The sequence below is a fragment of the Motacilla alba genome, chromosome 5 (assembly GCF_015832195.1).
Source record: "Motacilla alba alba isolate MOTALB_02 chromosome 5, Motacilla_alba_V1.0_pri, whole genome shotgun sequence".
Classification (NCBI taxonomy): Eukaryota; Metazoa; Chordata; class Aves; order Passeriformes; family Motacillidae; genus Motacilla; species Motacilla alba.
In genome coordinates this window covers 15,169,687-15,194,693 of record NC_052020.1, presented here as the reverse complement: position 1 = coordinate 15,194,693, position 25,007 = coordinate 15,169,687, and the positions used below count along the sequence as shown (strand labels likewise).

Here is a 25,007-nt window from a genome sequence, read left to right as displayed (position 1 = left end):
ATACTTCATAATTCAGGGGGAAGAGGGAGTGGCAATGATTTGTGAATGCTGCTGATGATTACTGAAAAATGATAAAGGGGAAAGAAAATGTGGATTAAGCAATGATCCCTTCTTGGGTGAATCACAAGCATCTCTTAACACACATAGAATATTTTGTGATCCTACCTGCTGGCAGTCCTCTGCACCAGGCATGGCCATCCATCTGCAGGGCTGGAGATGCACTGAGGTGGCTTTTATGTGCTGCTGTCCCCTTTTCGTGTTTGGGAAGATGAAGATGTTGCCAGTTTACCTGTCACACTGCTCCCTATGACAATGAAAGTAAATGTTGCTGGTGTAGAATGGCATCCACAGCTCTTTGGGATGGAAATAAGCTCTGTGAAATGGAGGGAGATGCAAATAATTAGCACTTCTCTTCAGCAGTGGAAGAGCATAGAGATATCAGGAGCAAACGAGCAGGAGGAGACTTAACTGTGAATGTATTTTCTAAATTACCTTTTCAAATTTTTGCAACAATTGGATGTTGAGTAAATGCATCAGTAACTATTCCTTCGTTCCCTTTGAGAAGAGTCATGTGCTTTCTCAAGATACAGAAATCTTTAACAAATTTCCCAAAGCACAGGTTTGCAGTCATGGTGCTCTCTTAATTATTTAGGTTTCCAAAGAAGCTGTCCGCTTATCCTCACTGATTACTTCAAATTTTGGTGCACAGCATCTCAGCCTTAAAAGTGAATTTGTTTAAGGATTTGTTCTGTATTTAGAGTACAATATTGCATCACAATGCTTCCTTAGGTAGCTTGCCTGTGGGCCATTCTTGATATGTAACAGACCACATTTGGTATAAATTATTGCAACTCAATTGACTGCTGTGAATGAAAGATACTTTGAAAAAATCAAAGATAAGCCTAACTCTTTCATGATTACAGTAATGTGTTTCTTCAAATACTTTTGTCCTTCACTATTAAAATGAGTTCTATGTTTCCTATATGTTCGTACTGGGGCTTTGGGTTTTCTTGCATGAGCTGATATATGCCATAAATATTGTCTGTCCTTAAAACAGATTTTCGCTGTTTTCATAATCTTTAAATTCACTTTTCTTCTGTGAGTGTGCATTCCTTTGTGCTTTTGTTTCTGAAGCATTCATAAAATGTATCTCTGATATATCCCTTTGATGAGACTATAAAATGACATAAAGCAGTCAGATACCCAAATTCTATCTGTTCAAGAGAGCAGCAGACTTTGGTTTATTCACAATGATACCTGTAATAATTCTGAATTGCTTAAAAATTTCCTTTGTACATCTATATGTCAGTATTTTTTAACTATCCATGTTTCTGTAAATGCTTATATTTCTAGGAATATTATTATGTTAAATTCCATAATATCACAGTCATAAAAAGTCTTTGATCTTTGTTACAGCAGAGACAATTGCTTGAAGTATAAAACCCTGAAATGAAGCACCTTAACCAAGACCTTAATCAAAGACCTTTATCAAGAAATGTTCTCTGAAAGCGTTGAAGTTAGTGGCTATTTTTGTACAGGCTTGAGTAATGGTTTATCAGAAAGCAGGAGGTGCTGGGACTGTGGAAGTCACAGCCCAAGCAGAAGTTTCCCTCCAGTTCAGACATGAGTGCTTTGCTCAGTTTAATCTACAGTTAATGAGCAATTCTGCTCAATTAAGACCATCTCAGTCCCTCCTGGGCTATGACTCTGCAAATGTCTCTGTAGAAATCCTGCATGTTTTTATCTTTCTAAGTACTATTTAAACATCAGGATTCTGCCAGGTTAGCTTTTATTTGCGTGTTCTCCCTTCTGCTCAAAACAGATGTGTTTATTGTTAACCCATTCCCTAGACAGTTCCATTAACTTTTCTGGAGAATCCTAGTAGGACTTGCTGGCCACTCTGACCCATCATCACACCTGTACATCTATCTCCCTTCCTGGTAGCCTTCCAGCCTTAATGCCAATCTGCTAAGAGAGAAATAATTCTTGAGTATGAAGATTGATAATTGATTACTATCTCACAGACGTTTCAGATTAAAAATCTTGTAAGCTGCTAAATGCATCTGCAAACTCATGACACTGTTTATTCAGCTCTTTCCACTGCCTTGCTCACCCTGCCAGTGTATGTGCCACGAATTATCACTAACATTCCTTTCTCTTACAGGGTGGAACTTTCATTGGAATGTTCGCTGCATTAAACTGTGTCTTCTAACATAAAATTTGAGGTTTTGCATCCTCAGCAGAGTCCCATTTCTCCCCCTGTGATTATTAAAACCAGCGACTGATGTGGTGATGGGCTGTATTTGGGGGAGGGGGTGGAAGAGGGGATGTGTGTGCAATGGCTGGCCTCTAACTTAAAAAAATCAGGGTTATCAGTGACACTGAAGGGTTTTACTATGTAGCTGATAAGCCAGGTAATGTTCCTTTCCAAGTCTGTTCACGTGGTGAAGTTTCACCAAGAGCAAATGCAAGAAAGAATCTCTGTGGGACTTATAGCAGTTAAAGCACTCCTTCAGGTCTGTGTTTCCCTTCAAAACATGTCTTGATTAGGAATTCCAGTGTTCTTAATTCTATCTGCACACCAGAATTTTGCACAGTTTTCCAAAGCATCCCTTCCTCTATAGTGACTGCTCCTGCTTCTCTTCTTCCCCAGCAAATCCGAGTGCTTAACCTGCAATCACATTTATCATCACAGCTGCAAAGGAGAGGACAGTGCCATTATCCCATTTACAAACTGACAACCTGAGGCACAAATAGGAACAATGTCACAACAGAGGTCACACAGGAAGTCTGTGGGAGAACTGGGTGCTGAATTCTGGTCATTCAAGTCCGAGGTTAGAGACTGAAACTTTCCTCTTTGATGGGGCACTGAAAATACTTTCATAATTTCAATGTATTTACAAGAATTTGATCCTCTCTTTGCCAGCTTCCTATTATTCATTATTCAAATATAGATAATGTATCCAGTTAGTCCAATTATTCTTCCTTTTTTTGTAATGTGAAAAATATTTTTATTTAATTTGACATTTATTTAGTAGGAGGAATGATAAACGTTAGGAAAATCTTTGTCTATTACGAGGAATAGCTACCAAAGAAAATTAGGCAAAACATTTGTGGCCTTTTAAGCCAGACCAGATGAACTTGACACTTTAGCCACTAGAGGGAACTCCAGGAATACAATATAAAAAACCAGACTCCCCAAAAACATTTAAAGCATTAGGTGTCTTTAAAGAAAAAGAAAAAAAGCTCTGCAGACCGAAGTGTTTGCTTATAATGAGGTCTGAAATAATAGCAAACATGAGTTAAATAATTATTTTTTAAATTTGGTCAAGAAAAAGCAACTTTTCTGCTAGTAAGATGTGACTTTGGTGTGTTGTTTCCTCTTCACGGATTTAGTGAGGTTAGCACATCTGCTCTGAAGATGTGAAGATGTAGATGAAGTAATTTACCAGCAAGGTTATGGACTGTTCTTTTAGGCAGTGCAAATCAAATGCAGCTATTTTCTTTCCAGAGTTTCTGAGAAAGATGTGATTTGGACGTAGTGCAGAGAGTCTGAAATCAGTAACCTCCTTTTCCCACTGGGTGGTACTTTAGCAGAGCCCTCAAGTGACGCCAAATTTTAACAGCAGTTTAATAGCCCGATTAACAAATGTTAATGCCTTGCATTGCACGCAAATGGTCTCTAAAAAGTAGTTGTGCTACTGCCTGGGTCACTGGATTTGTGATTAGCCATCAATCAGGGAGATGAGGAGGGTGCTCTAATGTTCCCTTTTTCACTTCTGCAAAAATACAGAGGGAGCTGCGGTGTTCTTCACACACAAAGTTTTGGGGCTCCACAAGCTCAGCAAACTTCGGTTTTATCATTTGCACTGTAAAACACAAAATCCTGTTGGGCAACTGTGCTTTTGAGACGCTGGAGATGAGGCCACTGAGATAAGAATTGCAATTAACCCAATTAGAAAAAGGTCAGGCATGTCTCTAGAATTTGGCATTAAATCACAATTATGGAACAGGTTAAAAGAATTCTTGCAAGACTTTAAATTATGTCGCATTGTTTAGCTTTACCTATTAGAATGGTCCTAGTGAAATGAAAACTCTTATTTTGTGAGATGAAAGCAACCTGAAATTCCAGTTTGGCAGAGCTGATTGTTGCACAGGTCTCCTGTGGTCTATCCACTGACTTTTATAGTTTCCAATTTGTTTGCCTTGAGAGGTTACTTGTGTAAGAAAAGGTGTAGTGGGAGGGGAGGAGACATTGCTAGTACTTGTTCTATTACTCTTTGCTGTGTGGTTGGGTTTTTTTTTTAAGCATTAGAAAGCTTTTTTGATGGATTATTGTTTGAAATAATTTCATTCTCCCAGAGAGTTGGCACAAAATTCCTTGCATTGCGCATAACCTCCCACGGAAGTTTCCCAGTGAACTACCTGCAATTAAAAGACATTCAGCTGCAGGCTTAACTGTCAGACAGATGATGCTTGACATCAAAAGTGGGTTGCCAAGTGGGTCCTGCTGAAGAAGAACGATTATCTGTCCCATGCCATTCCTTACACGTGAGGTAGGATATTATATGTTACAGATTAACGTGGTCACAGGCAGGAAGTGTTCCTGGACCAGGAAGAGATTTGGCGATAGCTAGTGATTTCTTTCTCAGCTGCTGAGAGTGAAACCCTTCCTGAAATACCAGGACATCCTTTCATTAAGAGCAGTCCTCTCCATAAGCAACCATGGGGCAAAAATTTGGGGGGTATTTCAAAATTTCAGTTAATTTACTTGGAGTTTGCTCAGCGGTGTTATTTGGTGCTGATTTTAGCCTAACAAAGAGAATGTTTGTGACTAATGTGAGGAGGAGAATTTGCTTTTGATGCAAGAAAGTGATGTAACAATCTCTTCATTTGGAGAATGCTGTTAGTCACTGTGCCCTCAGACATGCTGGCCTGTGTAAGAATGTGCACTCAGAATCCTGCGTGGCATTGGTGAGCAAGCAAACCCCTGCTGAGTCTGACATGCTCCTGAGATTGAAACACACCACCTCTGCCCCAATGGTGAAAATGAACGTTGCAAGATGTTGTCAGCCTCTTTAGCTTTCTCTTTTGGAGTAATACCTAAAAGAATCCTTTTCAGTTACAAAAATTGCTGGAAAATTAACCACATTAAAGAACTCAGGAGGACAGGACAATATGGGCAACTGCTGAAACAGACTGGATCCATGCATGGATCTAAAAGTGTGTCTGGAGCAAGATCTCCTAAAGCTATCCTCTCTTAGGTTTATAAGGCTTTCCCAACTTCTAGATCTTTATTTTTCCTACTGCTGCTTTGTTGAAGATTGTAAGTAGGTTGGTGGCAGGAAGAAAATGTTGAGAGAGACATATACAAGCTGTGATGCACCAACACAGCTCAGTTACGATTCTAGCACCACTTTCTTTTTTTTTTTTCTTAATGCCCGTGAGCCCTTCAAGGGCTCTGCCCTGAAGTCCTGTTCCTAAACAAGTAAACATTTAGGGCCTGAATTCTTCAAACTGACACGGGGAAGATTTTGATCAGCCAAAAATCAAATAGGAAAGGCTAACATTGTAGAAAAAATTTTGATCTTTATTGACGGAAAACAAAATTCCAGTTGGCTGGCTCTAGCCTTTCATATAAATTAATGTTCCTTAACAAGAGAAAATAAGAGTCTACCAAGGTTTTTGCCTCAGTCTTTAATGGCAACCTCTCTTCTCATGGATCTCGGGTAGATGGGCAGCAGGATGGGGACTGGGGGAGCAAAGTCCCTCCCACAGTACTAAAGATCAGGTTCATGACCACCTGAAGAACCTGAATGTATGTGAGTGCATGGGACCTGATGAGATGCATCTCAGGGTCCTGAGGGAATTGGCTGACACAGTTGCCAAGCCCCTCTCTGTGATACTCAGATAGTTCTGGCTGTCAGGTGAAGTGTCATGTGGCTGGAAAATGGGAAATATTGCACCCACCTGGGAGGGCCTGTTTTCCTCACCTTTGTGCTTGGGAAGATCCTGGAACGGATCCTCATAAAAGCTCTGCTAAGGTACATGGAAAACAGGGAGGTGATTTGAGGCAGCCAGCACGGCTTCACCCAGGGCTGAACCACCCTGACCAGCCTAAAGGCCTTCTGTGATGGAATGCCTACGTCAGGGGACAAGGCAAGGGATACAGGGATATGATTTGACATGAAGGAATGTCATTTATCTGCATTTCAGTAAAGCCTTAGGCATGGTCCCTCCCAACATCCTTCTCTCTAAATTGGGGACTGATTCAATGGGTAGACTGTGAGGTGAATAAGGAATTGTCTGGATAGCTGCATCCAGAGGGTAGAGATCAATGGCTCAAGAGTTCCCAATGTGTTTGAAAACAAAACAGAAAGTGTTTGTGAGGCATAAGCCTAAATAAATGTTCTCAGAGTCTTTCTTTGCTTTAGGACTTCAAACCTGAGCATTGGTGGACAGTAACATTCTTTCCCAGAACAGCACCAATATGCTTTTAAATCCTATGAAGCAATGTAAACACATAAAATGAATGTAGCCATAACCATGCACTCAGCTAGCATTCAAACAGATAATGCTAATCAGGGATGTCAGCAGGGCTGCATGGCCCCCATATGCCAGATATCTGGTGCATGCCACTCGCTATCTCCGGCAGGGCTGCTTCTCTCTGCTGCCCAGATTCCTGAGCAGACTGCATCCCCTGTTAAAAATAACCCAACAGTAAAGAAGGGAGGGAATTAAAGGACACTTCAAACTTTCTGAGTAGAATACTATCTGCTCTTTTCTGTGCGCTCCATCTGTCTTGAAAGTGACAGTCAGGAAAGCAGACTGCATAAACACCTGTTGGAAGTGTGTCTTTTTGGCAGTGATTAGTCTGCTAAGGAAGTGATTAATTAATGTGATCTCTGACTTATGGAAAGTTGATGGTCAGTGTTTTGGGACATACTGGAGTTTTGAATACAATCTCTGTATCTGGAGTTCCTGCTGGTGTGCTAAGTTGTTTGACCAGCAATGCCTGCCAACAGGGAAACCTGCTGGATTTACACAGGGGAAGCATGGATGTATTCAAGAGCCTGTAGCAAAGATTTTGCTTAAATTTAAAACCTGAAGTTAATTTGCATAAAGGCACACAAGTTGCATACTAATAGATTCAGATTAATTAAAAATAAATGAGATTATCAAGGTGTCCAATGGACAATGTCTACATGTACTCAGAAAATTGTTCTTAATTGAAATTTGATGAATGAATGAAAATCCACATATATCTCTCCATCTCCCTACTGAATTGGCTAAGCCATAGTCTTCCGAGGATTTAGAAAGTGAAGCAAACACTTGTGTCTCTTGCCCCTTGCTTTTGTTTTGAATCTTAAGACTGAAGTTTATTTGTCTACCATGTTATTGTTGTGTTTTCAAACTGTACTTTTTTTCTGAGGTCTAAGTACTTAGTAATTTTATAGCTTTTAATAGGAATGTTTTTAAAGTAATGACAAGTCTGTGAGCAGAATTTTTAATTGATAGAGAATATTTCAAAAGTTCTTGTCCTACCTTGCTAAATGAAAATATATAAACAATCTAGGACTTTATTCTTAGTTCAAGTGACATTTACCTTCACCATTGACTGTGTTTTTATAATGATCTACTCACTCAATCCAAATGTGGATTCTCCAGGAAATGGAACACAACCAAATATTTACTCTACTCCAAGAAAAAGAGTTCAAAAATTGAGACAACACAACTCTTTCCTTTCCTTGAAAACTGTTATTTAACATGTCTCCTACTGTAGCTGGGCAGAAATGGAAGTGGCATTAAAAAAAAACCCAAACGTAATTCAAACAAAAACCATCCCACAAAGTAATGTAACAGCAAACAAGAAGATTCCCATGGCAGAAGAGAAGTGGTGAAACCTGTAATTGCAACGTGTTAAAGGCTTTCAGAAGACAGAGAACATTCAGATACAAACTGTTTGTTTGAGTCTTAGCTGCCACAGGGAAGAAATCAGGCAAAAGATCAAGGTGTCTCTAACTGGCTGCAGCAATTCCTGCTTGTAAACATTCATCAGTGACTTAGCAGTGTGATGTTGCATGGTACTCTGGCAGGCACAAAGTGAAAATGCAGCATGTCATGAGCATATCTGTCACTGCAGGCATACTATTGCTCATAACTTGGTACAGGATAACAGAAAGAGGCCCAGGATTGTACAAACATTTTTGATCAAAAAAGCCTTTAACTAATAATTTACCAGTCTTGCTCCAATTAAATTTCTAGAATTGGGAGCTTTGCCATCAGCTTCACTGTATTATCATCATACTACAGTGACTTTTGATATCTCATGTTTAGAATCACAATCCTCTTAAAGACATAAGGATTTAAAACAGTTCTTGCAAACTGTGAATTAAAACATATTGGGTGCTACTCACTTCACTGCAGTTCTGTAAATACTCAAAGCAGATTATTATTATTCTAAGAAACAATTCAGCATAGTAGTTCCACCTTAATATTTATAACCCACATCCTCTTTATTCAACGTATCTTCCTACCTTCTTCCCTATCAAAGACTAGATACCAAGCTCCATAAATATATTTGAACACTCATCTCCCTCCTCTTCCCATTTTTAACTCTCTCATGTATACACCACACTCTCTTTTTTTTTCCCTCTTCCATTTACATAATTCTGTTGTTTTGTAAAATAAACATGATTAAGATCAAGACAAGGCGACTTAAGAAGGGGAAGAAAAGGGAATTTCCATTACTATGTTAAAATATGCATCTTGAAAATGTTGCTAATTAATATACAATTTTGGTAACTTAATATACATTAAAGATAATTATACCCTGGATTCTCATCACTAAGTAGTCATTTATTTGACACTTTGATTGAAGTATGCTCTTGCTTTCACATGTACCAGACATGTTTTACCATTCAGTACCTTGAACAAGCTGGCAATCACCTAATTATATGATTTTTACCACACAAAGGAAGTGTTATCTTTTATCTGTAAAACACTTAAAATGTAGATTTTGATTAATTCCTTGACTCTGGGAAAAGGTCTTTGAATATTACCTAAATACTAATTTAAAATACTTTAAAATTCCTCTATTTATGACAATTCTTTGAAAGATTTAGCAAATATTTGAATTCCAACTTAAAACCTTATGACATTATTTCTGTCCTGAAAAACAACTCAATATATAAGGCTGTGAAAATATATTTGTCACTTTTTTGTTTTGCAGTAAAAAATTTATTGAAACAAATTTTGATTCTTTAGAACTGTTTCTCACTGACCACTGAAGATCAAATTTAGATCCTCCCATTTTTCCTCCCTGTTTAGCCATTTAAGTATATTATATCCCTAACTTTCCTTTTGCAAGGAAACCTCATAAGTAATACAGAAATTCCATTTTCCTAGGTTCAGATTGAGTGAAGATTCTATTCTCTGTTTTGTTAATCAGTGGATAAATAAGACCATTATGCCACAATATTTATTAAAGATTTTGACAAGTTTTATGAAGAACATCATTTACGTATGAACATACAGCCTCTTGTTTGGCTGAACTCTGTATGTTGTATTTTGCAGCTGGCTCCAGGATAAGGCTCTGTATAACCCAGACAATGTTATGTTGGTCTATAAAACAAACTGGAACACTTACATAAAGAAACACATTTGTTAGCTTTAATATCATGACTTTATCAGGCTGGCCCTCAAACAGGGAGCCTTCAAGGGTAGTGATGACATTCTATTAGCCATTTTTCTTGCAGGCTTGTTTCAAGAAAGAACAGTTCCTCAAAATAGAAAAATCAGGCTCTATTTTGACCCGATGCAGGAAATTTTTCCTTTGAAATGCTATTTTTATTAAGCTGGTTTGTTCTTCATGCTCTGGTGGAGGGGGGGAAAGCCTGGTTAGGACATTGTTGGTTTAGAAACAAGTTTTTCAAAGTCTCGTTTTAACACTTCTGTTTTCGTATTCCTAAGATGGAGCCAGATCCCTCAGGGGTGTAAATAAGTACAAGAGCCCACTGGTTTTTCTTGTTTACACTGGTGGAGGATCTTAGTTCCCCTACAATTCTCCCTTACAATTTGTGCAGCCTGACATTTGAATGGAACTGCAATTAGCAGGGTTGTTTTCGTTTAACTTTATTTAGCACCTTATCTCCCTGTAACATTCTTGTCCGGGTACCAGTATCAACCATGAACTCAACATAGCTCTTACTAGTGCTGTTCTATTTTGAGCTGGAAGAAAAAACCCACCAGTCCAGATCAAAGAGCACCTTTCCCTTCGCCCGGGGAATAGAAATTGTTAACTAACTGGTGCACCAAAGTCATGACAAATCAATTCACACCACAATTATGTTAGTTGTAACTAACTCCACCACACAGGAAAGTTATCCAGGCCCTCAAAATGACTGGTCTCAATGGCCAAACATATGCAACTTTCCACAAAAGCCAGAATGATGCTGGTGAGGGACCCAGCTTGTAGAGGATGCAGTTCTGCAGGACTGTGTTTGCTGTGTTCTACTGTTTTCCCAGTTCTTCAGCTATTCACCCCCTCTGGTTACAGTGACACGAAGGACTGCCGAGACCGGTTGTTTGGGCTCATAGTTCTTGTTACTCATTTTAAAAAGAGCCTCCTCCAGGATTCAAACTCTGGCAAAGCTCTGCTGCTCCCAGGTGCTAAAATTATGCAGAAATGAGTGAGGTGGCAAGTCCAGACAGCTTTGGAGGTCCTAAATCTGAAGTAAGGGGTTGTACCCCAGGATCTCAAGCCACCCAATGCCACAGTTTTGGGAAACACCAGAGTGGCCGAGAAGGCAGGAAAGTCTGCTGGGCTTCTGGGTTACTGGAAGGCTGCTCCCTGCTCTCTGCCCCGGCAGCTCCTCAACAGGTGAGAAGCCATCTGCACGCAGCCATAGCGGTGACAAGGCACAGGTGCTTCAGGCGACGGTCAGCCATGAGGACAGCGACACTTTTGAGCGCAACACGGAGATGCTCCAGGCGCCGCCCGGGGCTCCGGCCGGTGCCGGGCAGGGGGTGCCGCGGGCAGCGCCTCCCGCCGGGCCGCACCGGGACTGCGCCGGGGCCCGCCCCCGCTTCCCCGCACCTTTCCCGGCCGGGGCCGCCCCGCGGGGGCCGGGCCAGCGGTGTCGGCGGCGGGACGGGGCGCCCGGCGCTGTCCGCAGCTCCCGGGGCACCGCCGCGCCGCCCCAGCCATGTCGTCCAGCTCCCCGCCGGGCGAGCCCAAGAGCCGCAGCCTGGGCCGGCTCTCGCTGCCCAGGAGAGGCAGCATGACGCCCGGCAAGAAGGCGGCGGCGCTGGAGCTGGCCGAGAGCGCCCCGAACGCCCACTACGCCCCGCTGGCGGCCGCGCAGGGCGGGCAGGCGCCCGCGGGATGCGGCCCCGCGCCGGAGCGGGAGCGGGCGCCGCGCCTGCGGAGCGAGGTGCTGGTGGTGAGCGCCGACTGCCCGCGGCCCCCCGTCAGCCTGGACCCCCGCGTCTCCATCTACAGCCTCCGCAAGCCCCTGCTGAGCCGCAGCAGCGTCCAGGGCAGGGTCTACAACTTCTTGGAGCGGCCCACGGGATGGAAGTGCTTCGTGTACCACTTCACCGTGTGAGTACCGCCCGCTGCCGCCGGGCACCTGCTCCGCGCTCCCGTTACCGCCGCGGGAGCGCTGCCCCGGCCGTGCCGCGGGCTCCCTGAGGGGCCGCTGCTGCCGAGCCCCCCGCCCGCGCCCCGCTCGTCCTCTGCCCGGAGGCTCCTTGGGAACGGAGCCTTCCAGACCTGCCTGCTGCTCCGGGCTTAAACACCGTGCAGATACGGTTCTTTGGGCTGTGGGTGGTTTGGGTTTTTTTGGTTTGTGGTTTTGGTGGTTTTCTTTTTTCCCTGCAGGTGTGAAGTAAAACAAAGTCACCCTCCGGGTTAAAGTTTGCCTTTTTATTTAAGAGAAATGCTGTATCTCAGTTCAGGAGCCCTTAGGTGTATTTATCAGATAGTGCAGGAGCTGGTTTCAGGCAATTTTCTTCAGAAGGCTGCCCAGGCAGTCTTGTTCATACTGATGGTAGAAATGAAGTAGGTAGCAGTGTCACCCATTCTTCATTACTTTTTGATGCATGGCTCCTGATTTCAAGCAGTGACACCTGTGTGATGCCGATGCTCACTGCATAGCAGCAGTTTCTAATTGAACAGGTGCTATCAATTATCAGTGCTGCAGTCTTGTCAGAGGAGGATGAGAAACAGGCGATGCTTGTTTTCCTTCCCTCTATTATTGCCCCGGCTCTACCTCCTTGTGCTATCCATTCGGACGGGAAGGAGGTGGTGTTTGGAGGGTGCTGTTGAACTGCAGGTAGGTTGAAAGTTGCTTTGTCTGTAGTGCTTGCTGTCTGTAGAGTGCAGTGTCGAACCCCAGCCAGCAGCTCTGTGGTGCACGAGCATCCCAACAGGTGTCTCTGTGAGGAATCAGCTTTTCCATCGAGGTGTTGCTGAAGGCTTGTGTGGCCCTTGGGCAATTGGCATGTGTTAAATGTAGGTGAGAAGGTCAGGCAGGAATATGGTGTGTGTTTATTGTATTAATGAACAAACATATATGTATGTGTGTATATCCATTATATGCATACATGCTTATTCCAATAGCTAGAGCAAAAGATATTTTGTGGTCAAAATCCTAAGACAAAAGACACCGAAGTCAGTTTTTATGACTTTGTTACTGTGTTCTGATTTCAAGCTCTATTTCTAAGTAACTGTTATCTAAAGTCATTTCAGGATTTTGTGCTTCTGTTCTACACTTGAGGATTCTGGAGTGCTTAGGTCAACAGGTTAAGTGGTACCATCTTTATTTTAGTGGAGGGGAAACAGCTGTCATCTGAGTGTATGTAATTGGGAGATGACTGGGTACAACTGCTGAGATAATTGTGGGCTCCATTCTTTTTAGCCTTATGATAATGCCGTGAGATGAGAAAATGAGTAATGACTGTAATTATGAAGTGCCTAATAGTTGTCATTGAACAGTGTAAAACACCTTTGGGAATTGAAGCCCCGTCCCCCAACAGGAGTTTTAGGTAGCTATCTTTTATGGTTTCTGACCTTTCAGGTGTCTCAAATTATGTTTAGATGGTGCAGCCAACTGTTTTCAATATCTTAACTAATCTTTTCTAAATCTTAACAGCAAGTCTAGGAGAACTCTGAAAAACAAAAACCAGGCTTATAGTCCTTTCACTACTTAAGATTCTAGCCTGACTTTTAACTGGTTTTTTTTTTTTAATTTTTCATTTTTGGTAAGTATTTGCAGTATGGATTAATCCTGTTTGTGCAAGAATTAAGATTCTGTAATATGTGTAAGTCATTACGTGTTTCCCCCTTCAACACACACCCCTGGTGTAAGCATTAGCCCCAGCATTTCCCTTCTTTCCAGAACTCTTCTGATGCAATGACGAATGACAGCGGCAGTAAATACTCTCAAGCCTCTTACCAAGCATTGTTCAAATTCCTTAGGGCACTGAAGAGACAGAGGAGGGTACTGACACCCTTGTATGTTTCTCACTAGGCAATCTGCAAGTACCATTTAGGCAGCCTAGCTCTGATTCCCACCAGCAGAGGGAATTGAGGCTTCATTGTTCTCAGCCCAACTTCTTTTTTTTTTTTTTTTTTTTTTTTTTTTTTTTTTTTTGTAGTACGTAAGCTTTTTGTGCCCATTTTATCATGGTGCAAGTTACTGGTCTTTGGTCCGCACTTCTCCAGCTGTTTCTGAGCTCCCAAAGCAACTTTCTGCTGTGCCAAGGAATGCTCTGTTTGGAATACAGTCCCTGCCAGCCAGGTGCTGAGTATTGGCAGATGAATAGTTGCTCCAGAGCCCAAGTGTGCTGCTAAAATTAACTGACGAGGCAGATTTGTCTGATTCAGAGAAGCTGCTGGACACGGGCGTCTCCTCGGGAGGAGGCACAGGACCTGCTCTGTGCAGACAGCTGGATACAAGGGATGAGGTGCAGAGCTGGAAAGGACTTGGAGTCATCAGACACACACACACAGAGGCGTGCATGTGCTCCTTTCCCACTGGAGGAAGTACTTGAGTGTTCTATTGTCAGCATGCAAACAGTCATTCATAGAATGCTAAGCCTGGTTTTACCTTGGGGTGTGCGAGGACCCTGGTGTTAGTCTCTCCCGCCCAAACGAGTTTAAGAAGCTGAACTCCTTTTGCCTGTTGTCTTTTTAACTCCCTCTGCAGTCTGCCTCCTGCATTATTCTGGGGGCTTTCAGCTGCCTGGGAGGTCTCGGTCGCTGTCCTAAATGTTTAGAGGGGAAGGAGAGGAAACGGGAGTGGTGTTAAATCAGGGCATAAAGCCCTTAGCTGAGCAGAGAGCCCTGGCCAAAATCTAGCCCAGTGATGGGAGCAACAACCACTGGAGGCTTAATTTTCTGTTTTCTGCGTGGTGTGGAATATGTGGCTGTGTTCTTAATTATATGCTGTAATTATTACAGTTGGAAGCAACTCCTGGAATAGCCCATGTAACTTACTCTGGACCTGTATGTCTGGCTGGTTGTTAAAACACTGTTTATCAAGTGATAACAGCTACATCTACTGATTGCCCGTCACACCCTTTTCCTGCTCAGGAATCTTAGTCAGTGGTATGTAGAGTACTAATAGCTAAGAACTGATACTCAGGATTGATTTTCCTCGGTCTTGTATTATATTGTTTAGAAAAGGGAAGTTGGACACCAAGCTTTAATCCACAGATTGTAGGTTGTTTTGTTTGTTTCATATTATTTTGATTGCTGCTTGTTCTGGTGAGTAGCAAAGGTCCTTGTGTACCCTTAACTTTAAAGATGGAATCTGGCTGTCTTGCACAGGTCAGGCCGTGACCTGTTTTCTTATGAACTATTTCTTTCATAAGGTGTCAGAAATACCTGCTTTTCACTAGGCAAAATGTATATTCTCTCTTGTTGATATTTTTAATCTCCAGGGTAATTTGACACCACAGTCTCTGATTAAATCAATTTAACTCTAGACAGGTCTTTTCTAAGAATTTTTCTTATTTGCTTAGACCAAAGAGGAGAAACATCTCAAGTGAGCAGGGCAGGGAATAAATTATTGTGCCTCATTTATACTGGATTTTTGAAGGCTGGGGAAATAGTCTCTGTGGGGAGAAGGACTGGCTAATCAGCCATTAATCTACCACTCAGAAAACCTGCCTAAAAGTACTAGTGGAGATGATAGCACCTCTTAGTACAGCTGCTTGACTTGGTTTGATTTTGTAATAAACTTCATGTAAACAGATGAAGCATACAGTCTACGTACACCTGATTTTACCAGGGCAGGTAAATTGCACTTGGTGGCTGAGGATCCACATGCATGGCTTCTGCAAACACAAAGTTGGTGGCTGCTTGGAGACTCGGGCTTTGCAAGCAACAGCTTGCCCTGTGGCCTGGCTGTATGGATGGCAATGTCCTGCCAGGGCCACCAAATCTGCCTTGGCTGTCAGAGCAAGGGAATGACTGAGTGCCACTGTTCTCAGTGACCTTCCAGGCTAGGGCATCTTATCACACTTATCATAGCAGTGCACCTTGAGAGAGCAGCTTTGAGAGGTAAAATGTTCTGCAGCCTGAACAAATCAAGTTTTCAGCCTCTATGAGGAGAGGTGGAAAAAGAAACTCTGCCCTCATAGTGGCCTGCTGAAACTCTTGGGTACTGCCCCACAGTTGGAAATGACTGTGCAGAGTAAGTGAAGTTGTCAGATGTTAAAAAGAATTATTTTAGATTTAGGTGCTCAACGGAAGAGGTTCTTCTCACCCTCTTAATTTTAAAATAAACGTCTTAAAATATGCCTGAAGAAACGGAAGTTATGAACTGATTTCTCTTGTTCTTGGTGTGGCAAATAATGACTTCTGGCCGTGTTGACTCCCTGTGTTCTTTGAAGTGTTGGCTGTAACCGGAGGGAACAATTTGGAAACTGATGGACCGTTGGTTTGTTCTATTGTGGCAGCTCTCCTTTGTTGCCTTGCAAGATAATCAGCTTCTATCTTATCTTTGCATGCCTGTACCTGGTTCAATTTACTTTGCCTTTGTATAAGTTTGGTTTAATCAGCAATGATTGTCATTGAGTTTGTTCGAATCTCAAGTTGTTTACATAAGCTTGGACTGGCCAGTGGCTGGGCTTTGGAAAACTGGTCTGTGGAAACAGGCAGACTCTCAGCAGCATGGCTGCATGTGTGTGCACACAGAGGTAGGAAGTGAGGCTAGATAGAATATTCCAGGTGCCTGAATCAGGACTCACAGTAATCAGTTATTAAAGGCAATGCAATGTTCACACCGTGCTCTTTACACTCATTGCATCATGAAGAAAAAGCCTAACTCCAACTTAAAATCCCATTTTTGCCATGTTTCCAGACTTACTGCAAACATACTTCCAAACCTGCTGGTTCATATTTCTTGTGCAAAATGTTGAGGAGGAAAAAAGATCCATAAAACATCTAGTGTGTGCACGTGCTCACACATGACTTCTCTTTCAGACTGAAGAATGTTGCAAATTGAAATGATGTGGTTTTGACGCGAACATTTGTATGTTTAGAGATTTTTGTGGCTTGAAATCAGACTTCCAGATTATTACTTCTGTTTAAAAAAAAAAAAAAAAGTAAATTCTCCAAGGTAAGCACGGCTTTTCCAAGTGGAAAGAAAGAAATATGACTTGATCAGGGTCATATTCCTTTAGCTGCTGTCAATAGCAGGAAGACCCAGGTTTAGCTTTTTTTGTCTCATCAAGACTGAGGTAGTTTAGTTGAGGCCGATTTGCAGCAGAGCAGACACCTTTGTGACCTAACAGTATGTATCTATCAATGTGCTTGGTAACGTTTTATCTGAGAGGAAAAGGCATTGGGAAGCTGACTTTGAGTATTCCCAGAGAGGAGGGAAGACCATTTGCCTGCCCCACATAAGAAAGGCTGCTCTTGTTTAGGAGTTGCCGCTGCAGAGGCACCCGTGTTTGCTGATCAGCCTGATGTTGAAGCTTGGGCTCTTGGCAGGTTTTTGGAGGCAGGTGAGACTGAGAAGTGGCTTAAGGGTTTTGTTGTTCCCTCTTTACTCTCTGCATGCTGCAGTGCAGCCCCTTAGCTGCAATATTGCGCTACAAAAGTGCTTCTTTGAGACCGTGTAATTGACGTATTATTTTTTGGGTTGGCCAGTATAGAGCTTCTCCCTCTTGTCCTGTTTCCCAATTTGCAACCTGTCAGAAGGTTCATTTTTGCTCTGGGCTGTCTCAGCTTGTGGCTGAGACCAATTCACCTTTGTGGCATGAAGAGCTGAAGTGCCAGTCTAGTTATAGATCAGAAGGGGTCCCCATTTCTCTCTCCTAGTGGGACAGTAGAAGTTCTTATGTGAAGAAATGTAGACGCAAATAACTGTGTAATTGACTAAAAAATCAAATCCATGTTTACTTAGTAATTGACTGTCATCAGAAAGAAAAGCCGTATGAGAAACCAAATCCTCTCAATGCCAGCACTAGTGGATAATGCCTGGAAGCCACTTTGATGAAATCACCATCTTTGCATTATTTGTTGCATTCAGTGACTGCTGCATGAAAATGATTGTGGAAATGTATTTTGATTGTTGAAGGAGGGTGGAAATCTAGGTATCTTCTAGTTAAATTGCCTTTTGAAGACACCTCTAGCAATAATTGGGAAAATCCAATTTCTGTTCTGAAATGCATAGTGGGATGTGGTTGACTGCTTGAAAAAAAAATTCATTAGGTCAAGGAAGTTTTGTGAGGCAAAAAAAGCCTTTGTAATTGTATTGATGTTCAGGTTTTCTAAAAACAAATGGAAGCAGAAGATTGTAAACTGGCAAAAACTAGTGCTCAGTGAAGACAGGTTGTGTGCAATGCAGAAATAAGGAACTGTGAAATGCACACATAGAAGTTATGCATTTTTTTTCAATTTGGGCAGGCTTTCCTGGGATAGGCCTTCTCTCTTTTCCCATCATCCTTCCAGTATGACATTTCAAGTCCTTCTTTTGTGTTTGCTTTCCTCCAGGAAAAGAATTATCCTACCTTTTAAAAGTTGCATATGAATGGTCTTTAAAAAAACCAGAAAGTGCAGTATTCACATTTCTGTGTCTCTGTCAAATGGTTGGTTGGGCAATTCTGGCACACTTCCTTGCCCTGGCTCCTCAAGTGCCCGGGAGAAAACATGCAAGGCTGTGTAGATAGGCCTCTTTCAAAACTTCCATTGCAGCTGAATCAAGGCTAGAGTTGAGATTCAATTGCAGTGAACTAATTAGGCTGAGCTCCAAATGCCTGAGTGCTGGATGTGTTACAAACAACGGTGCCAACATATGCTGCAGGGAGCTAGGCACAGGGCTTAGCTGACTTCAAACTTGGCACTACCTCATTAATTTGGTGTGTTAATAGATTGTTTAATGTGCATTAGTGGCTGAGCACAAAAGCTGTGAACACTTGCTCATTCAGTTCCAGATGGAAAATAGTGTCTTGTTGGGGGCAAGGTGTTTTCTGCCTTGCCAGCAAGAGGTCCAACATGTTTCAAATGTCTTGGAGGGCTGCCAGATGCAAATAAAGCTGATGGGGAGGCTGAGTTACAGCAGAATGCCTAGACTGGTGAGTCTTTAGGTGGGGTACTGAGCCTCCTCCTGCAGTCATGCTTCATCTGGCATAATGGCCTGTGAGAACCATTACAATACCAGGCATGGTAATGGGAGAGCACAGGCGATTGCAAGGCTCTGCTCCAGGAGTCGTTGATGTTCTTACCTCCTACCCGGAAGATATGTATGGGAGAGTGTATTTATATCTCTAAATATAATAAGTAGGAGTATTCAATGCTGTAGAAATGAAATTTAAAATTAATTTTACTGTACATTTTTAGGTAGTTGTTTTTTGTTTGGTTTTTTTGGTGTTTTGTGTGTGGTGGTTTTTTTTTTTGTTTTTGGTTTTTGGGGGTTTTTTTTGGTTGGTTGGTTGTTTTGTTTTTTTAATAGAAAATTCTAAAGCTGCTCTCAACGAAGAGTCTTTTCTGGCTTCGAGGCTGTGCATACCTGGAGGAGGTGCATGGTGTGAGCTTTTCCCTTGTCTGTTGTTAGCAATTTTTGAGGATACATGGACTTTGTTCTTCTTTTTTTTCCTACTCTGTGGTACAGAATTGTAAAATAACAGCAGTTTTCTATGTTCAAGGGCCTGTAAGAAGTTGCACACAGTGCAAAGCAGGGCCTGAGTAAGTGTGTAAGTAGTTTAAAATATCAAAAAACCAGCACCAAAACCCCCAAAACAACAACAAAACTCCACAAAATCCAAAAATACTGTCCCAGGTTTCCTCAATGGTATTTCCTTCCTTAACCACATTTTGTAAGAGAAAAGGTGACACCTGGGAACATGACAATAAAACATAGGCACAGGGAAAGCTAGTGTTTTATTAAAGCTTAGTACAACCACCATGACAAAGGCCAGGTTTTGTTCTCTGAACTGCTTTGGTGTCAGAACTTCCAGTTGTGTGAGATAATGAGCACACGTTACTCAAAACTGACTGAATCCTTCGTGAGTTTTAAGAAAAAAATGTCTGGTACTTTTTGCAAGGAATACTTCAAGCACCAAGTCTGCAGCCTTGGGATTTTATCATTTTAAAAGCGATACATTCCCAAAACCAGAAATTATACTGCAGGTTGTCCAGTGTTAAATATTCCTAGCAAAGTGCCCCATGTAGTTATTTCTATTTTATCTCTTTCTTCACAATCACTGTGATAATATAATATTTTATGAAAAATGTCAACCAAAGTCAAAATAAACCTAGGACAGGGCTTCTGGATCCTTTTAAGTTTCTTCTGCCGATATTGATGTGGATCCTTGAATTTCATATTAAAGCTCTCACTGGGAACATACATCTCACATATGTTTTGCTAATGCCAGTGGACTTATGAGACCTCATTTGACAACACAGTTTTGTCCCATTTGTAATAAAGAACTGAATTTTTTACCCTCAGCTATAAAATCTCTCTGTGATCTGCTGAAGTTTTTTTAAAAAGTAAATGCTTTGTTATATAACTACACTAGTATTTACTTCAAATGAGAAATATACTGGTTTTAGTGAGCTAAGATCATAGAATAGTATAAAAATCTTTATTTATCCTAAAAAATTGTGCTCTTGGTAATAATCTATTAATTTTACTCTTACCCCAGAAATAGAGCATGCATTTTCTTTTACAATAATAGGAAATATAACACATTTGTTGGAGTAATACTTGGTATGATTCCTAAGAAGTTATCATGATGTGTTTAACTTAACTATGTGGACAGCTATTTGCTTCCTAGTGGAAGGAATTTGTAAAGGTAAAAGGTAGGGACCAACTAGTAAAGAGAAAAATTTGCATATACTCATCTTCAGAATTAGGGCAATTAAAACTACTTGCAAGGCATTGTGCACTAGATGTGTAGAAATATTTTAATATTATTTTATTTATAGTAAGGCTGTTTTTTTCTTTAACACACCATTTGTATGCAGGTTTTTTACCATCTCACCAGTAGTTTTGTTGTAGATGTCTAACAATTAGTGGTCTTCCCTCTGTCCCTCCCTATGTGTTCTAGACTGGGCAAGAACACAGGTTTATCCCCTCTGTTTAGACCAGAGTGTGGTCACCCTTGCAATAAACTGCTCACTGTCAGACAGCTGGAATTGACACAAGGAGACTGGGCAGGTTTGGATGTGTAGGACTTCAGAAGTTGTTGGTTTCCTCTGCAACATACAATCAATTCCTGAAACCTCAGGGATACCTTTAAATTTCAGTATTTTACAATATTTTCTCATCGCAGTGCTAATACAGCACACTTTTATATTAGTTGGATAGTACAGAAAATTTGGTCATGGTTTGCAGACAGAATGAAAATCACCCACCAGGTAATTTCCTTGGATTCTCTCCAAAGACACCAGGTGCAATAGCAGAGGCAAGGATTAGAGAGCTCTTGCTCATCGCTTGTGACACAAAGGCTGAGGTCCTTCTACTGACTGCATTTTCTTTCTGCGGAGTAAGGAATTGCCTTCAAAGAGTGTGTTTGTTCCTGCAGCAGCTATCCCCTTCCCCATGTCACCTGAAAATGAGCTGGGATTGGCTAGAGTCTTCTTTTTCACAGTTAGCTGCAGGGCACCACAGGTGGAAGTGCCTCATCTCTTGTACGGATGTTGACAAGTAGAGCAAAGGAAAATGAATGCAGGAAATGATTTCTGCTGCTAATGTCATTCTTGCACCCTTCAAATGCCTGTGCCAAATTATTTGTGCAGGACAGTGGACATGGGGATGAGACAAGAGCAAAGATCTTCCATCCTGTGGCTTCAATAAGTAGAGAATGTCCTGTGCTGACCCTGTTAAGAATCAGTGGTGTTTGTATTCTGTGCAATGCCTTTATCTGATCTTTACAAACTTCAGCAAATAAGGCCATATTTTTTTCCCCTAGTAGTCATCCTAAATAGATCTAGTAGAGGCTATTTGTTTTTCACGCCTGTCTTAGAAGACATTAAAATGTGGTCAAACCTGACAATGAGTAAATTACTGAACTGTATTGCTTTATTGTAGTGTGAGTAAACTCCATGTGATTGTATGCTGTTATCTTAGCCACGACCTAGAAAGTATTGATAATTGCTTATCTCAGCACTTCACACAAAATAAACCTGCTCATTTGATGTTTTCTGTGTCAACAGGTCATCCAGCACCCTGGCACTTAGCTGTCTGTGCCTCCTGTTTCAACAGCATGTAAAGTATGCCAGGCACAAGCAACTGAGTGTTACCCAGTCATGTCAGGTGTATGCCTTCATAATTCTGTTCGTGCAATTCAGATCTCTGTAGATTTTATTTAATTTTATGACATGATCTTATTTGGGCAGCTACATACTTGAACCAGAGAAATGAGAAAAAAGCTACAAGAGTGAGGGAGAAAACAGACCTTTGCAATCCTGCAGGTTTTGCAGCACATGGCTGTAGGTGTACTGCGTTAGTGCTGACCCTTCTTGGGTGTCTGAATTGCTTATTGCACTCTGGTTTTCAAGATCTGAGGTTATCTCTGGAGGACTTCTGTGGCATTGTTTTGTTGTGTGGCTTTAATAGGGAACATTACACATCCATCAAGTCTCACTGTAAAGTGAAATAGAGAAATTGAAGTGACTGTGAAAATGTGATGTACTATGAGAAGAGCCTGATCTCTAGAAATTTTCAGTGGATTGTGTCTGTAGGAGTAAAGGGTCACCTGCTTGCACTCCTATGAAAGAGTGGAGATAACATTGAAGCAGGTTTTGATACTAGCTGTTAACCTCTGCTGAGGCTTTCTGCTTTTTCTGAGGGAAGTTTTCTGTCAGGTGTCTTTCTCTTGAAAGAAACAGTGCTTGTTTCAGGAAACCTGTATATGGTCTGTGTTTGTTTTATTAAGTTATTAATTATTAACAATATAGTTATAATTAAATATCAAATATATAATATTACAGATCCTATTATTATACTATATGAAATATGCCATGGGATTATTTTCTTGAGGAATTCTGCTGGAAATGACTTGGTAAGTAATCAAACTGTTTCTAAGTACTTTGAGGAAATCAGTCTGTTTGTTAATACAACATGTGCTAGCAGTCAGTGTGAACTGTGGTCAAAACCCACAGCCATGTGTATCTTCAGTTTCCTCCTCCTCCCTGTAACGAATGCAATCTGATGATGCTTCTGGCTGATTGCTAAAGTGAAGTGCTGTATTTTCTTTGGAATTGCAGTCTCTCTCCATCCCCCTCAAACACCACATATGTCAGTTTGAAGCAGACTTTGTTGTCACTGTTTTTTTTTCATATGGTGCCTCTTTTTGCCTGCTCCCCACCCTCCCTGTGTCTCAGGCATTTTGGTCTGTAGAAGAGACTTTGTGTTCTGTTGAATTTTAGTGGCTGTGAAATACCATGGGAAACTTGTGCAAGTTTTGGACAGGAACTGAGGGCAAAAACTAACTCAGTTGGGGCAAAGTGTCACATAGGCAGCTGTTGATTGACCAGAATAAAATTTCTTCACCACTGAGATTAGCACCTGCCTTGGTAAAACAGAACTGGTATTCTAGAGAATGTCTTTTAAAAGGTGTTTAGAAATTGAACTCCGCTTTGAATAAGTGGTTTTCATACGTAGTTAGGATATGGTGTGGTAATGAAAGTAGTTTCTTCACTTTTCTGTATCTTGTGATAAATGTAAGGGAGAATGAAATGGTTTTTTATATGATATTTTGTAGGAACAACACTGCTTTTGCAATGCTAGGGAGATAAATAGTCATGGGAAAGCCAGGCAATGTGTGCTTTCTTTCCCAAAGTGTAAAGTGACTGCTTTACAGTAATGAGCTGAAATAAGTTTGAATTCATGGAATGAAATGGAGGAAAATAGCCTAGACAGTAAGGAAGAAGGACCACCTGTAAATTTACTTTTTCCTCACAACTCCTCCAGATCAGTGTTACTGGCTGCCTTGTATCATTGTATAGAGAGGAGTGGACCAGATGAGCTCCATCAACATCCCAGGGACCTGAATGAAACCATGAGATTTACTGGCTGTAACCTTCTCTGCCAAATTTGATACTAATCCAGATGGTTTTTAAGGATGCATTTCTGCTACTAGATGTGGATTATGGTGGGGTGTGAGCTGGTTCCTGCCCAAAAGCTCGGTAGCTGCAGCAGTGCAGGGTTGTTCCTGTGCTGGCAAAGGGCTCCTTAGCACGAGTGGGCACCGACAGTCCTGGCTGGCACTGGGACCAAAGCCTGGCAGAGGCTGTGACTCCACCTAGCTGGGTATAAACACTGCTGTGTGCTGTAGCATGATCTTCTAGAGCAGGGATCCTTGTGCATCCTTACATCATCTATTGCTCTGGGAATGTTTCTGGCCTCCAGGATGGAGTGACGATGCACGTAGGTAGCCAGTCTGTGCTCCTGAGTTTACCCCCGGTACTGCTGCGGTGCCTCAGAGCGCTTTGCTTTCAGCACCCTTGGATGTGTGTGAGTGCAATGGCATCAGGGACTGGCTGACAGCTCTATCATAAATAAGGTTTTTGGCCTTCTTACCCCCTGAGTCACAAGTTCAGTGGAAGTTGGAGGCTGTTTGTTCTAGATGTGGTAAATAACACAATCTGACTGCTCTCTCCTCTGGCACCCACGTCTAAAGCTGTTATCAGCATTGCTGTGGCATGTTTGATTTAGGGGCAAATTGGCACCTCTCTGACAAGTGCTGGAATGTCCCAGTCTGTCCTTGGGGTGTTGTTGGCATCTTTCACACCAGTAAACCCCCATCAACAGTCATGATCCTGGGCAAACACCAGCCAAGTGCACAAAAGCGCTTATCGCCTGCTAGGCTGTGCATTCATAAAAAGCAAAGCCATAAAAACCTCCAGTGGCTGGCAATTCCAGAGCCTTCTGTCAGACTTGAAAAGGAGTCCTGAAGAACACAAGCTTCTTATCAATTTTAATTGCTGGGCAGTGGAGGGCTGCCCTTTGTTTAGCGTCATTTGGCGTTAGCAACTCTGACACTGAGTTGCAGAGATGTTTCTGGCCAGCAACATTCTGCTGAATGCAAAATTAAATTCAGCAGAAATCCTTTGTTTTTGGGAAGAACTCAGGCTGAGCAATTGAATCTAACAGGTAAAGGAATGTGAAATGGAATGTTGAGAACAGATTGACTGGAGGTGCATTGGGCAATATAAAGATGTTAAATTTTAGAAAGTTGAGGTTTAAAAGTATAGATGCTGCTATATTATACTTGCTTTTCATTGCTGTTGAAACTAAGTTCTGTATTCCCCAATCCTTTTAGATTGCCTTTTGAAATGTTACAGTCATGCTTATGCATTTGTACTGAAAATAAAAAACTTTGGCATTAATGTTCTCTGAATGGCACACACTATTAGCCAAAATTCATGCCACCTTTAGAGAACTGGGCCAGACACAAAATCACTCTGAACAGTTGCATCAACATTTGTATTTGGCTTTGCCTGTGAGATCTTGGTTTTGGAGTCAGCTTGCTGGCTTTGAGCTGTT

At 41.7% G+C, this 25,007-nt stretch overlaps 1 protein-coding gene across 4 annotated transcripts in view; it reads left to right on the top strand.

The window, feature by feature from the left end:
- Window positions 1-11,136: 11,136 nt before the first annotated feature.
- Window positions 11,137-25,007, top strand: part of KCNQ1 (potassium voltage-gated channel subfamily Q member 1) — a 334,477-nt gene continuing 320,606 nt past the window's right edge. For all 4 annotated transcript variants that reach the window (XM_038139094.1, XM_038139097.1, XM_038139095.1 and 1 more), the window contains exon 1: window positions 11,137-11,605. In XM_038139094.1, coding sequence (XP_037995022.1) covers window positions 11,208-11,605 — 398 coding nt within the window. In that variant the 5' untranslated portion in view covers window positions 11,137-11,207. The remainder of the gene's footprint in view (window positions 11,606-25,007) is intronic.